General features: G+C 58.1%; 1 protein-coding gene across 2 annotated transcripts; it reads left to right on the forward strand.

Annotated features, from left to right (window-relative positions):
• Positions 1-3,870: 3,870 nt before the first annotated feature.
• EFHD2 (EF-hand domain family member D2) lies at positions 3,871-19,266 on the forward strand. Of its 2 annotated transcripts, none has more exons than XM_069477354.1 (4): positions 3,871-4,261; positions 15,559-15,706; positions 16,674-16,808; positions 17,776-19,266. In XM_069477354.1, the coding sequence occupies exons 1-4, from the start codon at positions 3,960-3,962 to the stop codon at positions 17,905-17,907; spliced, it is 717 nt and encodes a 238-aa protein (XP_069333455.1). In that variant the 5' UTR covers positions 3,871-3,959; the 3' UTR covers positions 17,908-19,266. The 2 variants fall into 2 exon arrangements, with proteins under 2 accessions (XP_069333455.1, XP_069333456.1); XM_069477355.1 differs by lacking the exon at positions 3,871-4,261 and adding an exon at positions 12,743-12,756 and having other exon boundaries at positions 17,776-19,265.
• Positions 19,267-19,542: the final 276 nt, after the last annotated feature.

Below are 19,542 nucleotides of genomic sequence, written 5' to 3' on the forward strand. Positions count from 1 at the left end.
CACCCCGCTAGGCATTGAGGATCCAAAATTGAACCAGACAGACAGGCCCCTCCCCCAGGAAGTTGTGTTGGGGAGGACAGATGTTTTATTAACACTTCATTATGGATGATGATAAACGCGGGGTCCCAACCAGAGGGGGATTTAGCTGCAAGAGCGTAGCCCAGTGTGGAGTCCAATAAATCTCACACTTTGAAAATGGCTATTCCAGCTCCCACCACCCCATCCCCTGCTTGCCTACAACCCGGAGAATTCCAGGACCCGTGCCCGACACACTTAATAAATATGTCCCGATTGCTGGACATGGCAGCACACTGCTTTCAGAGTAGCTGTTGCAAATATAAAAATCAAACTTAGCTGCCGTATTATTACCGTCTTCGGAAGGGGTCCAGGAGGGTGCTGCAGAAGCAGCACTGATGGACTTTCAGATACCTCCCCCTCCCCAAACACACACTCTCTCTGGGAGTTTAAAACAGGGCTCAGCCTCGGGCTTCTCAGGGTGTTAAACCTGGACACAGAACTCTCTGTGACTGAGAAGCAGAAAACATGCCCAGCTGGGCATTTGCTACTAATACGAAAGAGGTCTTGGTTTTCAAGTAGATTCATAGTATCCAAGATAACCACAAATGGAGAGCTCCACAGACAAGTTGGTTTCTAATGACCTGCAAATGGGTCTACTACCTGCAGCTGCTGCCCCATCGTCACCCCCGTTTCCTCCTGCTCCCGGGTCCCTGCTTGGCAGCCCATAAATGCCTGCCCAACGTCAGCTCCAACCCCCATAGCACCCCTTGCAGGAAAAGAGAACACCTCTGAGGCCAACCAGGCTGTGACCCCGTCCTGCACTCACTCTGATTGCTCCAATTGAGTATTTGTGCTGCCCCTGAACCTTGGCCTCTGTGCACCTTTCTCCATTCATCAAGGGTTTCTTGGTGACAAAGGAGTGTTTGCAATGATTAATTAGTAAGTTGGTATTTGTAAAGTGCTAAGTGAGCGCTGCATTTTATGAGCCAACTTTATCTCTGCCGGCCTCCCTAATCCCTTCTTGTTTTCCCAGCATCTCAGGCTGGAGGGACCACCCGGTGCTGTCAGGCCCTGGAGTGTCCCCAATGTTCACGCCACCCCCCCATCACCCAAGAGCTCTTCCTTCCCCTCCTCCTTTTCCCCCCCTCCTTTTCAAAGTGCTGTTGTTTTTCTTAATATCACTTCGCCCCTCCCCGAAAGACAGTTACACAAGGAGATGTGGGAGGGAGAGAAGAAACATAAGAAATGATGACTAAGTCGGCCTCGCTCCCTTGCCGCTGGAATATTGTCAGAACTGGCTCTGGCTCACCACTGCCTCTGTAAAAATCCTCCGCCGAGAGTGTGATTTTTCCTGAAGATCATTCTTTCCACGTGACCAAACGCTGTCGTGTGTCACCAGTCCAGATCGTTTCTTTATGCCAGAATCTATGCTTGGGGCACATGACTCAGGGTCATTCAAAATGATTTCCTCTAATTAAGAGGCAACTGATATTTCCTGGAAGTTTCACCTCCAATCAAGCCTCATCAGTTTTCTCTGCTTTTCCTTCATTCACTACTTCTTCAATTCCCTAAAAAGTGCTTTTCCTGAAGTCTGATGGCCTCAAAAGAAAAAAAAAAAGTTCAAATAAAATGTAGCCCCCAGCATGCATCTCTGGCTTTGGAACAGATCAGCAGGTATCTCTATGGGCAGGGCCTGGGTCCGCAGCCTCTGAACAGGGCAGAGCACTGGGCAGCTTGAGGTGTCACCCTGTGGTCACAGAGCCTCAGAGCTCTACAAACCCTGAAAACCTCGTGAAAAACCAACCCAAGAGGTGTGAAAAGGGCTCACCCATCCGGGCAGCATTTCCTGAGCCCTGCCTGGGTTTAATAGCAACAAGGCTCTGGGGTCCAGTGGCCCTTTTATGAGCCATAATAGGTAATGAACAGGAATCCCCCCACCTGGGTGACATGGAGCCCACCCTCCTTCCCAAAGGTTATGTCCACACAGCCAAGTAGGTAATAGACCCAGGAGTTTAATATGTACTGCCTGTCCAAATAAACCAACCCCAAAGCCCAGGTTTTTCACAAATATGTCAGTTGTTTTTCCAAGAAGACAAAACCCTCATATAATCTCCTGTTAGGTTTGCTTCCATGTCAAGCAGATGCAAAACATTTCACAATAAAGGCAGCCCTGTTTCATGCCAAACCATTAGAAATTACAAATTTGGGTAAATTGAGGCTTACCGGAGTTTTGAAAGTAATTAGCTGCTTTGTGAGAAAGACTAAGAATTTGGCAGACACAAGCATCTACAGGCATCGTTTCAAACATTTCAATCTACACCCTAGTCCTTTGCATTCATTAAATAACAAGCTATTTTACTTCTGTTGGGTCCCTCAGAGCCACATATGGCAGACACAGAAACCTGCCATTGGCAAGTAGCTGGACCGAACTGCCCAAGACTAACAGGAACTTAATTCTGAGCTTTAAAAAAAACAAAATCATCAAAGCTGAGCATCTTTATTGGACTCAGAAACAACCTCACAAACAAGTAATTGAAAATTTGACATTTTCTGAATCTTGAAGGGTTTTTTCCCTCAATTTTTTTAAAAACTGCCTTTCAAATTAGTTCAGCAATGTTCTTAAACACAGCAAATTGACAAATGTCAATTAAGTGTCTGTTCTGTGCAATCACTCTGAACAGCTTGCTGGCTGCACATTCCCGGGGGGCTCTCTGCGCCAGCATTGCTTTTTAAGCCCCCACATCCATCTTTTCTCCGCACCTTGGCTGGTGAGAGCAGTTTCTGCACGAGGGTCCTCAACATCGTCTTGACACTTTAGAGAACACACACGTAGTCCTTCTAGATCAGGGATTCTCAAATTTCAGTGAGCAGACCTTTCTGGGTGCTTGTTAAAATGCAGATTCCTGGGTCCCACCTCAGAGATCAGTTTTGTCTGCCCAGACTGGGGCCTGGGAATCTGTATTATTAACCAGCGCCCCAGTGGATCTTCAGTTGGAGGTCCACAGCTTTCTAGTTTTAAGGTGACAGACCAGACCACAGAGATACATTTTCTCCGAACTCTTCCCCCAGTCGCATCTTACAAGCCTTTGGGGAGGACATCTCTCCTCTGGGGCCACCATCAAAACGGCAACATCACGATCTCCCTGTCAGTTCCCCTAAAGCAAAGTCACAGGCGACAGCCCCGGCCCAGCCGCTGATCTGCCAAGTCATCTCTGCCATGGTGCGGGCCCACGGGGAGAGGACCAGCCTCTTCCTTCCTCCCCTCTCCCCCATCTGGGTGCGGGGGTGGGGGGTGCCCATTTCAGGGACGAAGCCCCATCTCCCTCGAAGCTACTGGTCTATCCCTTTCCCAAAGACGCCAGCAGCTGCAGCCACGGCTCAATCCAAACCCGGGTTCCGGCTCACCAGGTCCACCTTCTTCATACCCCTGGCAACCCTCACTGAGAATGCCAGCCTTTAACATCGAATCGTCACCATGGCAACCTATTGGGTGTCACGGACACAGGATTACGACTTCACGGCGTGGGGATTCCAGAGAAGGGGTTGGAGGGGACGCGCCCCCCAGCCCCTGACCCAAACACAAACTGCGGAGGGGGAACCCCTCTGCCGTCCTGCCCCGGCCCCCAGCCCGACCTCTCCTGTTCAGCTGCCACATAGGGGACGAAGGTGGGGAGGGCTTCTTACGGGCCCCCAGCCTCCCGCGGGGAGACGATGCGGGCTCGGAACGCCCGGCCCACCGGAGCCCCGGCGGTGGAGGGACATCACGCGCGGGCCCGGGGGGGCGGGGCGCGGGGCGGGCGGTCCCCGCCGGGGACACAAGTCCCACCCTCGGGGGCGGCGCCTGGCGCCGGGGAGTGTCAGGAAGAGGAAGAGCGCGGCCGGCGGCGGTGCGCGGCGCGGCGAGCAGGGGCCGGGCCGAGGCGAGCTCCGCGCGGGCCACCATGGCCACGGACGAGCTGGCCACCAAGCTGAGCCGGCGGCTGCAGATGGAGGGCGAGGGCGGCGGCGAGGCCGCGGGGCAGCCCGGGCTGAACGGGGCGGCGGCGGCCGGGGCGCCCGACGAGGCGGCCGAGGCGCTGGGCAGCGCGGACGGCGAGCTGAGCGCCAAGCTGCTGCGGCGCGCCGACCTCAACCAGGGCATCGGCGAGCCCCAGTCGCCCAGCCGCCGCGTCTTCAACCCCTACACCGAGTTCAAGGAGTTCTCCAGGAAGCAGATCAAGGACATGGAGAAGATGTTCAAGCAGTGAGTGCCCGCCCGCCCCGCGCCCCGGCCTCGGGCCCCGAACCCCGAACCCCCACCCCCGGATCCCGCGCCGCCCCGGGCCCCCGCCGCCGGCCCGGCGCCCCCGAACCCCGACACAGCAGGGCTGGGACCCCGCAGCCCCTTCCAGACCGAGACCCGCCACCTCACCACACATAAGGGTCTGGGGTGCCCGGCCCCTGGCACGCGACTCCTCCTCATGGTGGTGCAGTCCCCCGTACACCATAGGCGTGCACGTGGAGGGGGGAACCCGAGGCTGCTTCCAGATAACCCCCAGCCCCTGCGAGTCCCCCACACATGGGTACCCGGACCTGCGCCCTGTTGCTGACCCTTCCCCGCCACCCCACAGCACACACACTAAGATTGAGGACCCAGCGGCCTCCCTTCTTCCCCAACCCAGTTACTGGCGTTCCCCACCCCCACCCCAACACACTGTGGTCAAAGACACCCACCCCTGGTGCCTCTCCAGGGTGACCACTCCCTACACCCCATGCCAACCACATTCCTTTCTGTGGGGTCTTTTTGTTTTCTCTGCTTGTCTCAGTTCCCCCTCAAGGTGGGTCCTGGGCAGGGACCCCCCGCCTCTGGTTACTCAGCATCTGAACAGTAAAGGGGGAGTGGCAAATACTGGCGCCTTCCACCCTTGACCCACAGTGGTCTCCCTAGGGAGGGACCCCTCGGGCCCTGCTGGCATGTAAACCCCTCCCCACCCACCCCATCATCCCCGCAGGGCTGAGTCCCCTCTGGCCTTAGAAGTCCAACCTCCTCCTCTTGCCCAGACCACCCCCTGCACCCAGCAGCTTTGCAGCCACTGCTCCCTGCATTCTGTTGGAGGCCCATCCCCTCTCCCCGTGGGACCCCCGATGCCCTGCACCCACTCTAGCCAGAAAGGCCCCTCCTCTGACTTCCCCAGTTACTCCCACCCCTACCCTCTGTTCTGTATGATTCCACACACTGTGTTCTCACCGGGTCAGACAGGCACCCCCAGGCCTGTGGGCTGGCCCTCCCCTCCAAAAAGAAACAAACTTACTATCTCTGTGGAGCCACTAGGGAGAGAAGGCTGCAGCTCCCCTTCTGGTCCACCCCTAGGTCCCACCCTGTTCGCGCTGAGATGATTGACCTCACTCTCCCAGCCATGCTTGTGCCAGGCGGTGGTGAAAGTGCCCAGTCGCCTCCCTTTGGTACCCTTCCCCACCTCCCCTTCCACACCCCCCTGCCTGCCCCCGGCTCCCAGAGAGGGAGCAGCCCAGAGGTGCTGGTCTGGGGTGGATCGGAAGGGGACAGAACCATCTGAGGCTGTCTTGGGTTGGGGAGTCGGGAGGTCCAGCCCGGCAGGCACAGGCAGCCCAAGGCCGAAAGAGGGCTGCGACAAGGCCGGAGTCACCTTGGCTGGACAGGAAGTCGGGGGCCTGCTGAGGGTGTCAGCCTCAGCCACAGACAGCTGTCAGTGCCCAGGCCTCAAGCAGGAAGCCCAGGAAGGGGCGTTTTGCAACCCTACAGCTTGAGAAAGCCCCTGTCCCACTTCTCACCACTTGCTGCAGCTTCTGCATTTGGCCCCAGTGCAGGGGAAGAGATTGTTAGTTCCCAGCCCTGGGTGGCTGGGGAGCCCCACGCTTTCCCAGGGGTCAGTCCCTGCCCTAACCCACCTCTGGACCTCTGCGCAGAAGCCCCAGGGCCCTGAGGAGCCCACCTCTTTGACTGCAGGGTCTTGGTCAAAGTTCTTCCAAACTTTCCTCGCAGTCAGAAACTGACCGAGTTGGCAGAGCAGGATTTCTAAGATTCCGGGAAGAATGGCTGGAAAGCCCCCTGGGCACGGGGACAGGTGTGGATCACTGTCTGGAACTTCCTTGTAGAGTCTGTCCTGCGGGCGAGTGCAGAGGTGACTCTAACAAGACAGAGATCCCTGTGTTGACAGTGCTGAGGCACTGAGGAGCTTATCACATCCTCCCACAGCCCATGACATAGTATCTTCCTCACCCGTCATGCACATAGGAGTCTGGGCACAGAGAAGTTAAGTAACTTGCCAAAACCACACAGCTAGAAAATGATAGAGTCAGGATTCGAACCCAGGTCTGTGACTCCAAAACCCATGTTCTTCCCTTCTAGGCTTCCCGTCAGAAAACACTCCAACACCCTCTTCTGTGTTCATGGTGGATTTTCCACGTTGCGTACCCACCACCAGCCCCACTTTCTTCTTTTCCCGAGAGCTCCCCTTCTCGTGGGCTTCCATCCCTACCTGCCCCTACACACACCCCAAAAAAGGCAGAGCTGTTTTAGGAGAATCAGACACCCCAGAGCAGGACTTGGGAGGCTGAGTTTGTTCGGAAGGGGCGCGGCTGGGGAATGGGCTTAAAGCTGCGTGTGCAAGGCAGGCTCACTTTACACAGGCTGGTTTTGGTGCCAGTGTGACAGGGGGTACCCGGATGGAGAATAGGGGAAGCCGAACCCTCCAGCCACCTCTTGGCACCAGGACTGCCTGCTGGGGTGTTGGGGGTTGGGACACCAGCAGGCCAGGAAGCTGGACCTCTAGGGAAGGAAGTGCCGCCTGCCGGGGGCCCGGGCGAGGGTGAAAAGCTGCAGATTTTGTATTCAAAGAAACAAGGCCTTACTGTGCCAGCGGACCGGCCCCACCAGTCCCGGCTGTGCACAGCCAGCAGACAGGCTCTCGTGGAGGACAAAACCCCCGTTCTGCTTCCACTGCCCCAGTGGGGCTGTAGCCTCCTGGGTCCAAGCAGGGCCCAGGGATCACAGCCAGGGCATCGGAGCCAGGGCTCTTCCGAGAGCGGAGGGTGGGGAGCCTGCCCCCCTGGGAAGCTCCTCAGCAAAGCAGAGTGCAGGACACTGGGAGGCCAGATGGAGAACTGAGAGCTGGCTTTTCCTTGGCAGCCAGGAGCTAGGAAGCTGGGCATCCGTCCTAGCCTGCTGGCCCTCCCTGGGCCTCAGTTTGCCCTTCTGTAAAAGGGGCAGGCTGTATCTGAGGATTCCCAGAGGTCTTTAGGCTCTGACCTTCTTATGTCTGAGGGGTCCTGAGCCCTTCTGGATGTCAGAACTGCCTTTCAGGGTGTTCTGGTGCATCCATTCAGTGTGGATTCAGCACCAGGGATGGAGGGAAGGTAGACCAGCTCTCCGCCATCACCCACCTCACACTCACAGCCGCGCAGTTCCTCCTGGGAGAGACCTCCAATCCCTCTCCCCATTTTACAGAAGGGGAAACCAAGACCCAGAAAGAGGTAGTGACTTGCTCAGGGTCACAGGGAGCTTCTCAGCAGCCCAACCAGAGCATCCTTGTACAGTGGAGAGAGTGGTGCTCGCTTCTCAGGGTGGGGCTCAGAGGCGGTGACGTGCATGATGTTCTGGCCCAGCGCCAGGCACAGGAGGCGCCGCGTCACGGAGCCCAGACTCAGTGTGCCCTCCCCACGCCACCTCAGGCTGCGTCCATCACCTCTGAGCTCAAGGGTGCCCCCCTGACAACAGCCTAGGTGGGGCTCTGGAGGGTTTTGTAAGCCGAGACCTGCCGGAAAGGTAGGCAGCCTGGAATCTGAGGAGGATGCCCTAGTTCCTCTCTTGCCCAGCCTTGCTGCCGGTCCCCACCCCATCCCCAGCGGCGCTGTCTTGTGACCTTTGCGTCTGGGAGGGAGGCTTCCCTTTCCTGCTGTCCGGCTCTTGCCTTCACAAGCTCCTGAGGCCTCCCGCCCTCCCCTCCCTTCCTTTCCACCTGCTCTGCCCCCAGGTATCTCTTCAGACCCCTGTCACTCAGGGCACCTCTCCCAGGAGTCCTTCCCAGAAGCAGTCTGGCAGGGCCTTGGGAGTCTGCAGCCCTGGGTTTGAATCCCAGCTGTGGGCCCTGGAGCAAGTCATGGGAACTTTCTGGGCCTCTGTTCCCCACTCTGGAGCGGGGATGCTAGTAGGACCCACCGCACAGGGCTGTTGTAAAGGGCTCAGCCCAGTGCTTGGCGCAGAGTGGTTACTAAGTTACTGTCGCCACCATCATCCCCAGCTCAACATACACCCTCTCCTGGCCTCTAGCAGGAACCTGGCAGTGGTCATGGGCTGCATGGAGGGGGGCCCACAGCAGCCACTGGCTGCCTCCATGAACCCCCAGTGGAGCTTCCAGGCCTGCCAGGCTGGCACCAACCCTCTGCTCTGGGCCAGAGTGACAGGACCTAGTGTGAGAACCCTCCTGTCCTGCTGAACAGCCGCTCTGACTGACAGCTGCATGTGGCTTTGCGAATGACAGGAAGGGAGACACGAATTCATTATCCCCAGTGATGCGGAAGGCAGGTGGCAGAAGAAAGGGAAGAGCAAACAGCAGCTCTGGAGGGTGGCAAGGCTGGGACGCCAGAATGCCACTGCCCAGCTGGGTGACTCTAGGCAGCGTACTCAGCTTCTCTGAGCCCCAGATTCCTCTGGGGCTAAAGAAACCACCTGGGGTGCAGTTCTGAGGATTCGGTGTGGAAAGCCCTGGGCCTTTGTAAACAGCCATCCTGGTGTCTGTTCTATGGGCGGTCCACATGACGGATGATGTTTTTGAAAAACATGAGCATCCACTCATGATCATTCCTCCAACAGATGTTTTAAGTTTCTGCTACGTGCAAGTTCCAGAGAATTGAATGAAGAATCAGGTTCCTGCCCTTAAGAGGCTTAAAGTCTCATGTAGAGCAGTGACGTGTAGGGGGTTGGGGTGGAGAGGGTGGGCCCCCAGACCCAGCAACGGAAGGTTCCTTTCTTTCTTTACACCGTGAGACTGAACGTGCTCAGGACGGGCACGGTGCTGGCGCGCTGTCCGCAGCCAGCGCCCTGCCTCTGTGCCCCCTGCTTGTTAAATGGAGCCACCAGTTCCAGCCATTCCTGAGGGAGCCTACGTGTATTATTAGGGAATTGAATTTAATCCTCACACCAGCACAGTGAGGTGGCTGCTATCATTATCCCCATTTGACAGACGAGGAAACTGAGGCTCAAGGAGGTTGAGTCACTTGTCCAACGTTATACTAAGTGGCAGTGGCGGGATTAGAACCAAGTCTTCCTGCAGGGGGGTCCCTAGAGGCCAAGCGAAGACAGTGTTTATGGTTGGGGGAGGGGGGTCTCCCAGAGTCTTAGGAGGAAACCCCCCCATGAGAGGTGGGGAGGTTGGGTCCTTTGCCTGCAGTAGCCAAGAGTCTGGCTTTTGGGGGGTGGGTGCCCCGCAGCCCCAGGGAGGGCATTTCCCGACCTCAGTCCCCACTCTCTGTTCCTCCCACCTCGCCTCTGCAGTGGCGTCTGAGTCACCTCCCCTCGCCCCACTCGGACTTTTGGTTCCTCTTTGGCTCTCAGCTTCCTAAGAGTTCAGGCTCAGGGACACAGGGCCCCGCTGCCTCGGGGGAGGTCAGAGGCCCTTTCTGCAAGGCCAGCCCAGCCAGCAGAGGCCGAGGCACTTTGCAACCTCAGCAGGGACAGTCCCCACATCCTCTAGCGGCTGAGTCCCTCTGACCGAGGAGCAGCCTTCTCCTTGGCTAACTTCCGCTTTCCAAGGACAGCAGAGAAGCAGGTTCAGTGCCAGACAGGTGTGTCTAGACGGGAGTGAGGGCCCTGGGATTCCTGAACTCTGAGGGGGCCCTTCCTAGCACCTGGCCGCGCCTGATTGAGAGGACCAGTGTCGCTGCCCCATTCCAGGCACGTTGCCTCCTGTTCAGTCCTTTCGTCACGTCCTGCAAGATTATCAGCACCCATTCTACAGATCAGGAGACTGGGTCTCGGAAGGTTTACGTGACTTGTCCAAAGTCACACAGCTAGTGGGGACAGAGGCAGGATTTGAACCTGGGTCTGTCTGGCTCCAAGCCCCCTATACCCTTACAGTGGCCCGTGTATCAGCGAAACATGTTAGAAATGCAGATGCTCAGGCCCCACCCCAGACAGTGACATTTTAGATGCACTAGGCCACCCCACGGCCGTCTCCCCGCCACTTGCCCGAGGTTGATCTCAGGCCGGTTACTTGGTCTGAGCTGTAAGGGGCCAAGATGAATGGAGTAAAGATTAAGTTACATTACAAACACCGCGTTATATTAGGCCTTCAATCAATGTTCTTTATAATCGCTTCCTAACAATAATGACTGCTAAGGGCAAGAAGGGAAGGAGGCAGTGCGGGGGAGCCTGCCGGAGGCGTTGCAGGTAGAGGGAGATGCCCCCGGCAGCCGGGGCTAAGCGAGAGATGTTGAACTTGAGGTCAGGATTGTCCCCGAGCCCTGATAGCCCCCAGCACCACGTGATCCCCCCGACTCGCTGAAGAGCCACGGGGAGCCCTGAGCACCACACACTTGTCACACTTGTGTTCTCCGTCCCCGCACACACACTTGGCTGACACAGGGCCCAGATCAAGTGTGAGATCCCACAGATAGAACTGGAGGAAGTGGTGCTACGGGCCTTTCCCTCGTGAGTCAGGCATCTGGGCTGGGGGCGTGCAGGAACTGGCACGGCTGAGTCCAAAGCCGGGGGGTCTGGGGGGCTTGGGAGCCCGTAAACACCACCCTGTCCAGCTGTCTGTCCTCCTGGGCCCCACACGCCCAGAGGGCCTGTGGTGGGAGTCAGGGACAGAACCAGGGTCCCCTGTGCTCCCACCCTCCCCGACACGGTGGCTGTAATGACTCTGCTTCCTTCTGCCATCAGACTGCACAGCGCAGCTTTGGGTAAGGATGGGGACGTGCACGGAGCAACTTCCTAATAGTTCCAAAGCCAAGATGGGCTGCCTTAGGGAAGCAGTGAGCTTCCTGTCCTCAGAGGTGTTCAAGACACCAAACAGAATCGCATCGAAATCTGACCCCCACAAAGGGCTAAATGAGATGACCTCCAATATCCCTCTCAACCCTGAAGTTCTCTTGATACGTCCTGACAGGCATCGGGACACAGCACAGTCATTAAGAGCACACGTTTCCGATCAGGCCTGGTTCAGATCCTAGCAACACCCTTGTCACCTGTGACCTGGGCCGAGTCACAGCCTCTCTGAGCCTCATTCTCCTCATCTGTTCAATAGGGGTGTTTGTGCCTGCTTCTTGATTTCTTGTGAGGATCTGATGCAAAACACTTGGCATAGTGCCTGGCACATAGGAGGTGCTCAGCAAAGAGTAGTCAGTAATGATAATATTGTTAGGAATCGGGGACAGGCCCTGGGTGCAAGGCCAGGCCACTGATACTACACGCTGTTGGAGCCAGCCACTGCCTGCCCGCCCCCACGGGCCTGGTTCTCAGAGCTGGGGGTGGGGAAGCAGCCAGCTGGGTGGGACTGTGCTCAGCCCTGGGTGGCAGCCGGCCGCTCCACTTTCAAGGGGGGAATGGGAGGGGATTTTGTCACCAGCATCCAGGGCAGCAGCTGCTGAGCCCTCCCTGGTGAGAACTATTCAGGGGGAGGCGGGTAGGAATGTGGGCACGGTGCCAGGCCCCGCAACCTCCCTCCGGTGCTGGAGAAAAGTGCTGAGCTCCCAGCCCATGCGCTTTGCTGCTGGTCCTACCAAACGGAATTGGCCTCGCCAGGGAAGCCCCAAGCAGGTCTCCCAGCCCAGCCTCTGCCGTTCCTGCAAGCTTGAGACTGTGGGCCCTTCCTTGGGAACAGGAAGAGGAGGGAGGCAGGAAGGAAGGAAACTTCCAGATGTTGGGATCCTGCATTCCACGGGCTGTGTGACCCTGGGCTGGTCACTGCCCACTCTGGGCCCCAATTTCCCTACATAATATGAAGCAGGGAGACCAGGCTGTCTGGCTGGATCTTGTGGGCTGAGCTCTCTGTCCTGGATCCTCTGAGCCTCCCGCAACCTCAGTTCCAGCTCAGAGAGAGGGCTGATGGTGGGAGGGCCTCCCCAGCCAGGCAGATGCCTGTTTCCAGCCATCTTAGAACTTCCCCATGTTGCCAGACATTCCCCTACTTCTGGCATGGTGACAGCCTCCCCTTGTCACTTCCCCCCCTCAGAGGAGGGAAAGCTTCGAATCAGGCCCAATAGAGGAGAAGTGGGACTTCAGAGGAGGGGGATGCTGGAGGGACCCTGGGTCATCTTGCCTACCCCGGCCTCCAGGCCAGGCCACGACAAGCCTTTCCTCTGAGCCCTGTCGTGTCGGGACTGGAGCTTGTGGGAGAAGCTGGTGTTTATTGAATCATTAGTCCTGGTATCAGCACCATTTTTGCATTGTATCTGTAAATTAACTCAACATAGCACCTGGCACATAAAAACTTCTTGATATAATAGCTGCTATTATTATTATAATGAAATTAACAGGTTTTATGCACCTGCTATATGTTAGGCATTTTATATCCGTAATCTCATTTACTCTTTTAGTAATCTTAAAGGTAGATATTAATGATAATATTAACTGGTTATTGTTATGATAGTTACTGTGTATTAAGTGCTTATTGCGGGCCAGGGTCTGTGCTAAGGGTCTGCTTGTATCAACTCTTTTAGTCCTTGCCTCAGTCCTGAGATGAGTTCTCTGACCTCCATGATGCAGATGGGGAAATTGAGGTTCACGGTGTAGGTGACTCGCCCAGGCTTACCCAGCCAGCACGTAGCAGGGCTGGGGTTTGGACCCAGGTCAGTCTTAGTGGAGTTGATGTCAGCACAGACCTTCAAGGCCATCTTCAATCAGATCAACCCCGGAAACTGGCTGCTCCCCTGCCTCAGACCATGTCAGAGCCCAGGGCACACGGCAGATATCCGCTCCCTGGAGTCTCATGGGAACAGCCCCTGCAAGGTCGCCTCTGGGAGCCCCACCTCCTACTCCAGCACCTGGCCTCTCCCAGCCCTCTGTCACCTCCCCTTGGTGATTAATTCGTTGGCACTGTGGCCAGGCCTTGCATTGCCCCCCGGGGGCCAGAGCCTGCCTGGGATGGAGCCCAGCACCCGTAATTGATCGGTCCTTGATTGATACAGGCAGTGGTTCAAACCGCGGTTGAGCTGTGGCCCAGCCAGGCCGGGGAGCTGCCAGAGACGGCGGCATCCGGAGCCCAAGTTTCTGTCCAAGTTTGGATACTTTCTCTACACTTCCTCTGAAACTGAGCTGCCCCCGGCTTCGGGAGAAACCTGTCCACTTGAGCAGTAAATAAAGCTGTGGTTCAGAGAGGCAGGCGGGATGGCAGAGCGGGCAGGGCATGGGGACCACGGGGCTGGGGTCTGAACCCTCCTTCCGTAACCCGGACTGGCCAGGGTTGCTGAGCACACGGGTTGTAAGGAGAAAGTGCCTGGTGCGTATTGGGAGTTTAGTAAAGGCAATTAAATCTCATTTTAGTGGTGGCAGCTGCCATTTATGGAGCTAGCTTTGTGTGCCCAGCACTTTGCTAAGCGGCTGCCAGGCCCCTCTACCACCACAGGCTCCGGAGACGGGCCCCTCCGGGTGGAGGCTGGACTGTGGGAGCTCCAGCCTGCCCGCCCCTCCGAGTCCCACACCCTCTAACCCCCAGCCGTGGCCACTGCCCACAGGGACAGCTGGCTTGTCCGCCCCAAGCCCGGCCCTCAGGACCCTGTGTTCCCTCCAGGGCGCTCAAGACCCACCCTTCCTGTGCCGCGTGGCTTCCAACCACTGACTCACTTGCTGGCGAACTATTTATACCCCTCGCACAAATGCTCCCCTCAGCGCTCCAGGCAGACGTCTGTGTTCTGCCGCAGCCCAGGACACATGGGGGAGGGGCTGGGCACAGAGCAAATGTGTGGGTTCATGAGCCCGACAGACCTGGGGTGGAAGCCCAGCTCCTTCCTTATGGCTGTGTGACCTTGGGCAGTTCGCTTAACCTCTCTGAGCCTCCACTGTGAAATAAGGTTATTATGAGGATTAAGTAAAATAAAATTCCTGGCACAAGGACAGATTTCAGTAAGTGGTTGCTACTGGATGTTCAAAGTGAGGATAGCTAGAGAAGTGCAAAGGGCGCTGGAAGAAGGCACAGGAATGAAATGTGTGTTTGTGTATCGTCTCAAATCCCCAGGACGTAGGTTTCTGGAACTCAACCCCTCTGTGCCATACTGCTGTCACCAACACTGTCATTCAGCCAGCTGAGGCCTTGGGGACTGCACAAGGCTTCTTTAGGTGCAGAAAAACCCGTTTTACCAACCCTGAGGGGCCGTGGTTAGCCTGATAAAGATGGCTGGGCGGTGCAGACAATGCCCCCGCCCACCAAGCTGTGTGCTCCAGGCACCAGCGGCAGCTCCCAGTCAGGGGATGGGCCTGGAGGCCAGTCAGGAGGGACATTTAGACCCTGCCCCCCACCCTGTCCCTCACTCTGCCAGCCCATTGGTGGCTGAAGAAAGAACTTCCGTGTCCAGGGCAGAGGCTTCTTATCGCTGCCCAGCCGGATCTCCGCCACTCCCTGCAGGCACCCGGCTCGCTGTTCCCCGAACACACCCAGGCCTCCCCGCGACCTCTGCCCCTGCTTTCCGCCTCCTTCCTGGACGTGCACTCAACAAAGGCAGAGACCCTGTGATAGACGGCCCTTCATTCATTTGTGTATTATTCACTCAACATTTTTTGAGCACCTACTATGTGCTTTTTACCCTCCCCCCAGTACCTAGCATAAGCTGGGCATGAAGTAGACACCCCAGGGTGGAGGGTGCTGAGTGAGAAGAGGCATTTTCTGCACAGAAGGAGGCTGCCTTCCGTACCCACGTCGCACCCACCGTCCCCGCGCTTCTCAACTGGGAATGCTTTTGCCCCCCAGGAGACCTTTGGTGATGTCTGGGAGACATTTTTGGCTGTCACTGTCAGGAGGGATGCTTCTCTAAACATCCTGCAATGCACAGGACAGCCGCCCCTCGCCCCCCACATCCTGTCCAGAATGTTCATAGTCTGAGGTTGAGAAACCCTGCCCTTGCCCACAAGGCTCTGCCACCCAGGGTGGGGCCGAGATGTCCCCCAAGTGCCCGTGGAGACACTGGTATACCAGCCTGTCCTGGAGATGGTCCGTGACTGACCTCGGAGCCGGGTCCGCACCCCACGGTGCTGTGAATTCCTTCTCGCTGCTCGTCCACGTCGCAGTCGGTACGGGAAGGCTGTGGTTTCAGCGTCCTTGTGCGCAGGCCTGCCCAAAAGTTCAACATGCAGGGGGCTGCCAGGCCACGTGGTGAGTTCCCCGTCATCAGAGGAAACCAAGCAGAAGTGGAGCCACGTATCAGAACTCTACCTGGGCTGAGGTCCCTTCCATCTGTGACAGGATGACGTGGCCGGTGGGAGATGCCCTCTGAGCCCCCGGGCTCCTTGCACTCAGGCTGCGGACTCTCTGTCTGGTCGGGTATGAGGTGTGCCAAGGTGTCCTTAGGCCTCTCTCTCTGCACCCACAGGTATGATGCCGGGCGGGACGGCTTCATCGACCTGATGGAGCTAAAGCTCATGATGGAGAAGCTGGGGGCCCCCCAGACCCACCTGGGCCTGAAAAACATGATCAAGGAGGTGGACGAGGACTTTGACAGCAAACTCAGCTTCCGGGAGGTGAGCCCTGCCCCAGCCCCAGTCCCCATCGGGGGCTACACCTGAGGGTGTGGTGGCCAGGGAAAGACTCACCCCCCTTTGTCACTGAATGACACTGTCACTGAACAGCCAGCTGTGACTGGCTGGTGCCTGGCGAGCGAGGCTGCAGAGGGCCTCGTAGAGCAGGCTCTGGGGCACACGGAAGGGGCCCCGAGGGTCCTGGAGCACAGAGGGGCAGACACCAAAGAGGGAACCAACACAGTGCTATGTTTCGGGGGAAGAGGGGCAACAGGCACAGTGCCGGTGACTTCGGGCTGTCACTCTGACGGGAGCTGTGCACAGGCTGCTCTGGGGGGAGGAAGAGGAGGCTGAAGGCCTGACGGCAGTGGTGCTGGGCCCGGGCAGCACGGGCCCTAGCAGGCCCTGGGAGAGTGAGCAGGAAGGAGGCAGGGCAGGAGAGAGGGGGCAGGGGCCAGTGGAGGGGACAGGTGGCTGGGAGGGAGGTGTGGGCAGTGCAGGGTAACGGTTTGGAGTCAGAGGACACAGGTTCAAGCCCTTCTGGTACTTTCTGGCTCCAGGGCTCTGGGTAAGTCTTCTACTGCCTCTGAGCCGTCCTCATTCTGCAAACGGACTCAATCCTAGTAGCTTTAGGACTCAATAAATAGAGTTACGCGGCAGATCTGGGAGCCGTGGGAGAGAAGGAAAAGCGGTAGGTAGGTTGCAGCCGTGTTGGCGGGAGTTGGGTGTGGAAGGAGCAGGGCCGCAGTATCCCAGGATCCTGGGCAGGCAGGAGCTGAGTCACCCGACCTCCCATTACACAGATGGGCAAGTGGAGGCCCCGAGAAGACAGGCACAGAGCACGAGAGGGAGACCCAGCTCTCTGGCTCCCCGTCCCTTTCTCCAGGGGTGGCCTGAGGCTGGGCCTGGCTGTGGCCAGGGACTTGGGCTCCCCTCCCTCCCCGCTCACACTGGTGCCTCTCCCCTGCAGTTCCTCCTGATCTTCCGCAAGGCAGCGGCCGGGGAGCTGCAGGAGGACAGCGGGCTCTGCGTGCTGGCGCGCCTCTCCGAGATCGACGTCTCCAGCGAGGGCGTCAAGGGGGCCAAGAGCTTCTTCGAGGCCAAGGTGAGGAGCCCGAGGGGTGCCCTGACCCCAGCTCCAGGACAGGGGCCCCTGGGTCGGCTCGAGGGTTAACACGTCCCCTTCCTGTCCCTGCTGAGGCTGCAGACAGATGGGAGCCGATACCTGCTGGGCTAGGCAAGGCCCTCAGCACCCCTGGCTTCTGTCCCCTCCGTTCTAGGCTGTGATCTTTCCCAGCCTCCCCTTTCTCACCTGCCAGAGGGGTAGGTGAAGGGTGTGTACTCTTGAAGAGGGGACAGGGACATCTTGACACACCAAGTGCTACCCCAAAGGACTGGCCCTAAGGAGAGAGGGCCGGGAGAGAGCAGCACAGACCCCAAAACGGCATAGGCTCCCCAGGGCCCCCCGGAGACACTGTCCCTGCCAGCCCCAGTCTGGAGGAAGCATGGGGGACCCAGAGGCCACCTGCATGCACGACACCCTCCCCTTTCAGCACATGCTTAGGTGGAGGGGACAAGTATGGTCTAGTGGCTCCTGGGTCCTGCCTACCCAGGGCCCTGGGCACCCACGTTTCCTCGGTTCTCCCTCTTTCCACGTTGAGCTAAGAATATTCCTTCCAGAGGCCGCCTCTGCCTCCCTCTGGCCTTCTAAGCTTTAATGTACCTGTCAGGGTTCCTCAGTGGAATGGGGTGTGCGGCCGGGCTCCCCAGATGGGAAACAGGGTACAGCCAGCGGCAGCAGCAGGGGCCCCACTTACAGGACGTCGGCTCTGCTCAGCCACTGTACGTCATCTCTGTCAGTCCCCACAAGGAGTCCCCGAGGTCAGGGGCACTGGGCACCAGGTTCTAAGTGGAGACACTGAGCCTGAGAGGTGAATGAAGTGCCTGGCCCAGGGCCAGAGCTGCGCGTTGCCTGGCGGGACAAGTCTGGGCCCGAAGGGACCCCAGAGAGAGCAGCCTTAGCACAGAGACCCCCGTCAGTCCTGACCCGCCCCCCCCCAACGCCCCCGCAGGTCCAGGCCATCAACGAGTCCAGCCGCTTCGAGGAGGAGATCAAGGCGGAGCAGGAGGAGAGGAAGAAGCAGGCGGAGGAGATGAAGCAGCGGAAGGCTGCCTTCAAGGAGCTGCAGTCCACCTTCAAGTAGCGGGACCGTCTGCCTGGGCCGGCGCCGGCCTGCGGGCAAGGGCGGGCGCACCGGAGGCCGAGCCTGAGTCCTCGCCCTGTCTCACGGGACCACTGCTAAAAACCTAAACATCCTGTGACCGGGGACAGTTGAGGGGTCTCCCAGAGGTGGCCTGGCTGCTCCCTGCTCCCTCCCACTGTTCCTGAGGCCGACACCAGCGCTGGCTCCCTGCCCGGCCCTCCCTGGCAATCCCTGCGGCTCTGCCCCGGCTGCCCTGCTGCCTGCTCCCTCCCCGCCCTGCGGGTCTGCCCTCCACACACCGCTCTGCCGTGCCCGGGGGCCACCTGCCCTCCTCAATCAGCGACGCTGCACTGCCGGGGCCCTCAGAGATGGAAAGAATCGAGGCCACCCCCATGGAGCGGGACACGAGGGGGCCCCCACCCCAGGACCTTTTCTCCTGCCTCTGCCTCCTCTGTCTGCTAGAATGGGGGGGGGCTGTTTTGGTGAAGGGACCACCCCATGCTGACATGGAGACCCCAGGTCTCTGGGGCCCAGCCAGGCAGGGTGAGGGCAGCTGTGCCGATCTACCTCACGGGCCCACCCTCTGCAGGGCATGCCATGGGATCGTGGGCAAGGAACGCTCTGGGGCGCAGAGACACCTTCCCTAGCACTGCCCCCCCAGCACGCCCTGAGGGTTGCAGGGGCCCCTGGAGAGAGTAGGGTGGGAGGAGGACTCGGCGCCTTCGTAGGAAGGAAACCAGCGCCTCACGTTGATTGCCCTGGAAGTGCCCAAGAAGTGCTTTAAGCGTGTTTGCATGCACCAGGCAGCGGCAGGGCCCTGCTCGGCCCCCTGACGCCTGCCTCCCCCAAGCGACGTCCACCGCCTTGTCACCAGCGACGGGACCTGCCTGCCATGCCCACCCCGAGGTGGCATGGGGACCCCAGCCCCCCGTGCCGCCGGCCCGGTTCTGCCGCAGCGCCCCGTGTGCTTGCTCACGTGTGTGTGTCCGTTGCTGTGTCGTGAAGCCGTGACCGTCACCCAGTCCAAACAAGTGCACGGCCCTCGGGGCCACAGTTATGCAACCTTCAGTGTGTGTCACAACAGCGTCTCTGCTTTTTAAGCTCAATAGCTCTTTATTTTAGTAAAATGCCCCAGGAGTCTGTGGAGCTCTGTTGGACTTGCAGAGGTTTTATTTTTTTGGCCTTAGAATCTGCAGAATTGAGGAGGGACTGAGCCCAGCGCAGCCTTGGCCCTGGGTTGCGTTTGCCTTAGCGGATATGTTTATACAGATGGATATAAAATTTTCTTTTCCTTTTGGCTTTTTGCTTTTTTTTTTTTTCCTCCCTTCTCACCCAAAAAAAAAAAAAAAGCTACTTCTTCATTCGGTGGTACGATTATTTTTTTTAACTAAAATAAGATAAAATTCTATATTCCTATGTGTGTGTGGTTCTTGATGGTTAGTGGGGCAGGGGAGGAACTGGGGAAGGAGGGGACGGGGACAGGGCCATCTGGGTGCTGGGACAGTCACGTCAGAGCCTGGGAGAAGTGCAGGGACCATTACCAATGAGAGAGGTTGGTGTCTGATGTCCACATGCTGTCCCAGGCGCTAGGCTTAGTGCTTTGCATAGATTAGCTCATTTAAATCCTCAGGATGA

This window comes from Eulemur rufifrons, chromosome 8, assembly GCF_041146395.1.
Source record: "Eulemur rufifrons isolate Redbay chromosome 8, OSU_ERuf_1, whole genome shotgun sequence".
Taxonomy (NCBI): Eukaryota; Metazoa; Chordata; class Mammalia; order Primates; family Lemuridae; genus Eulemur; species Eulemur rufifrons.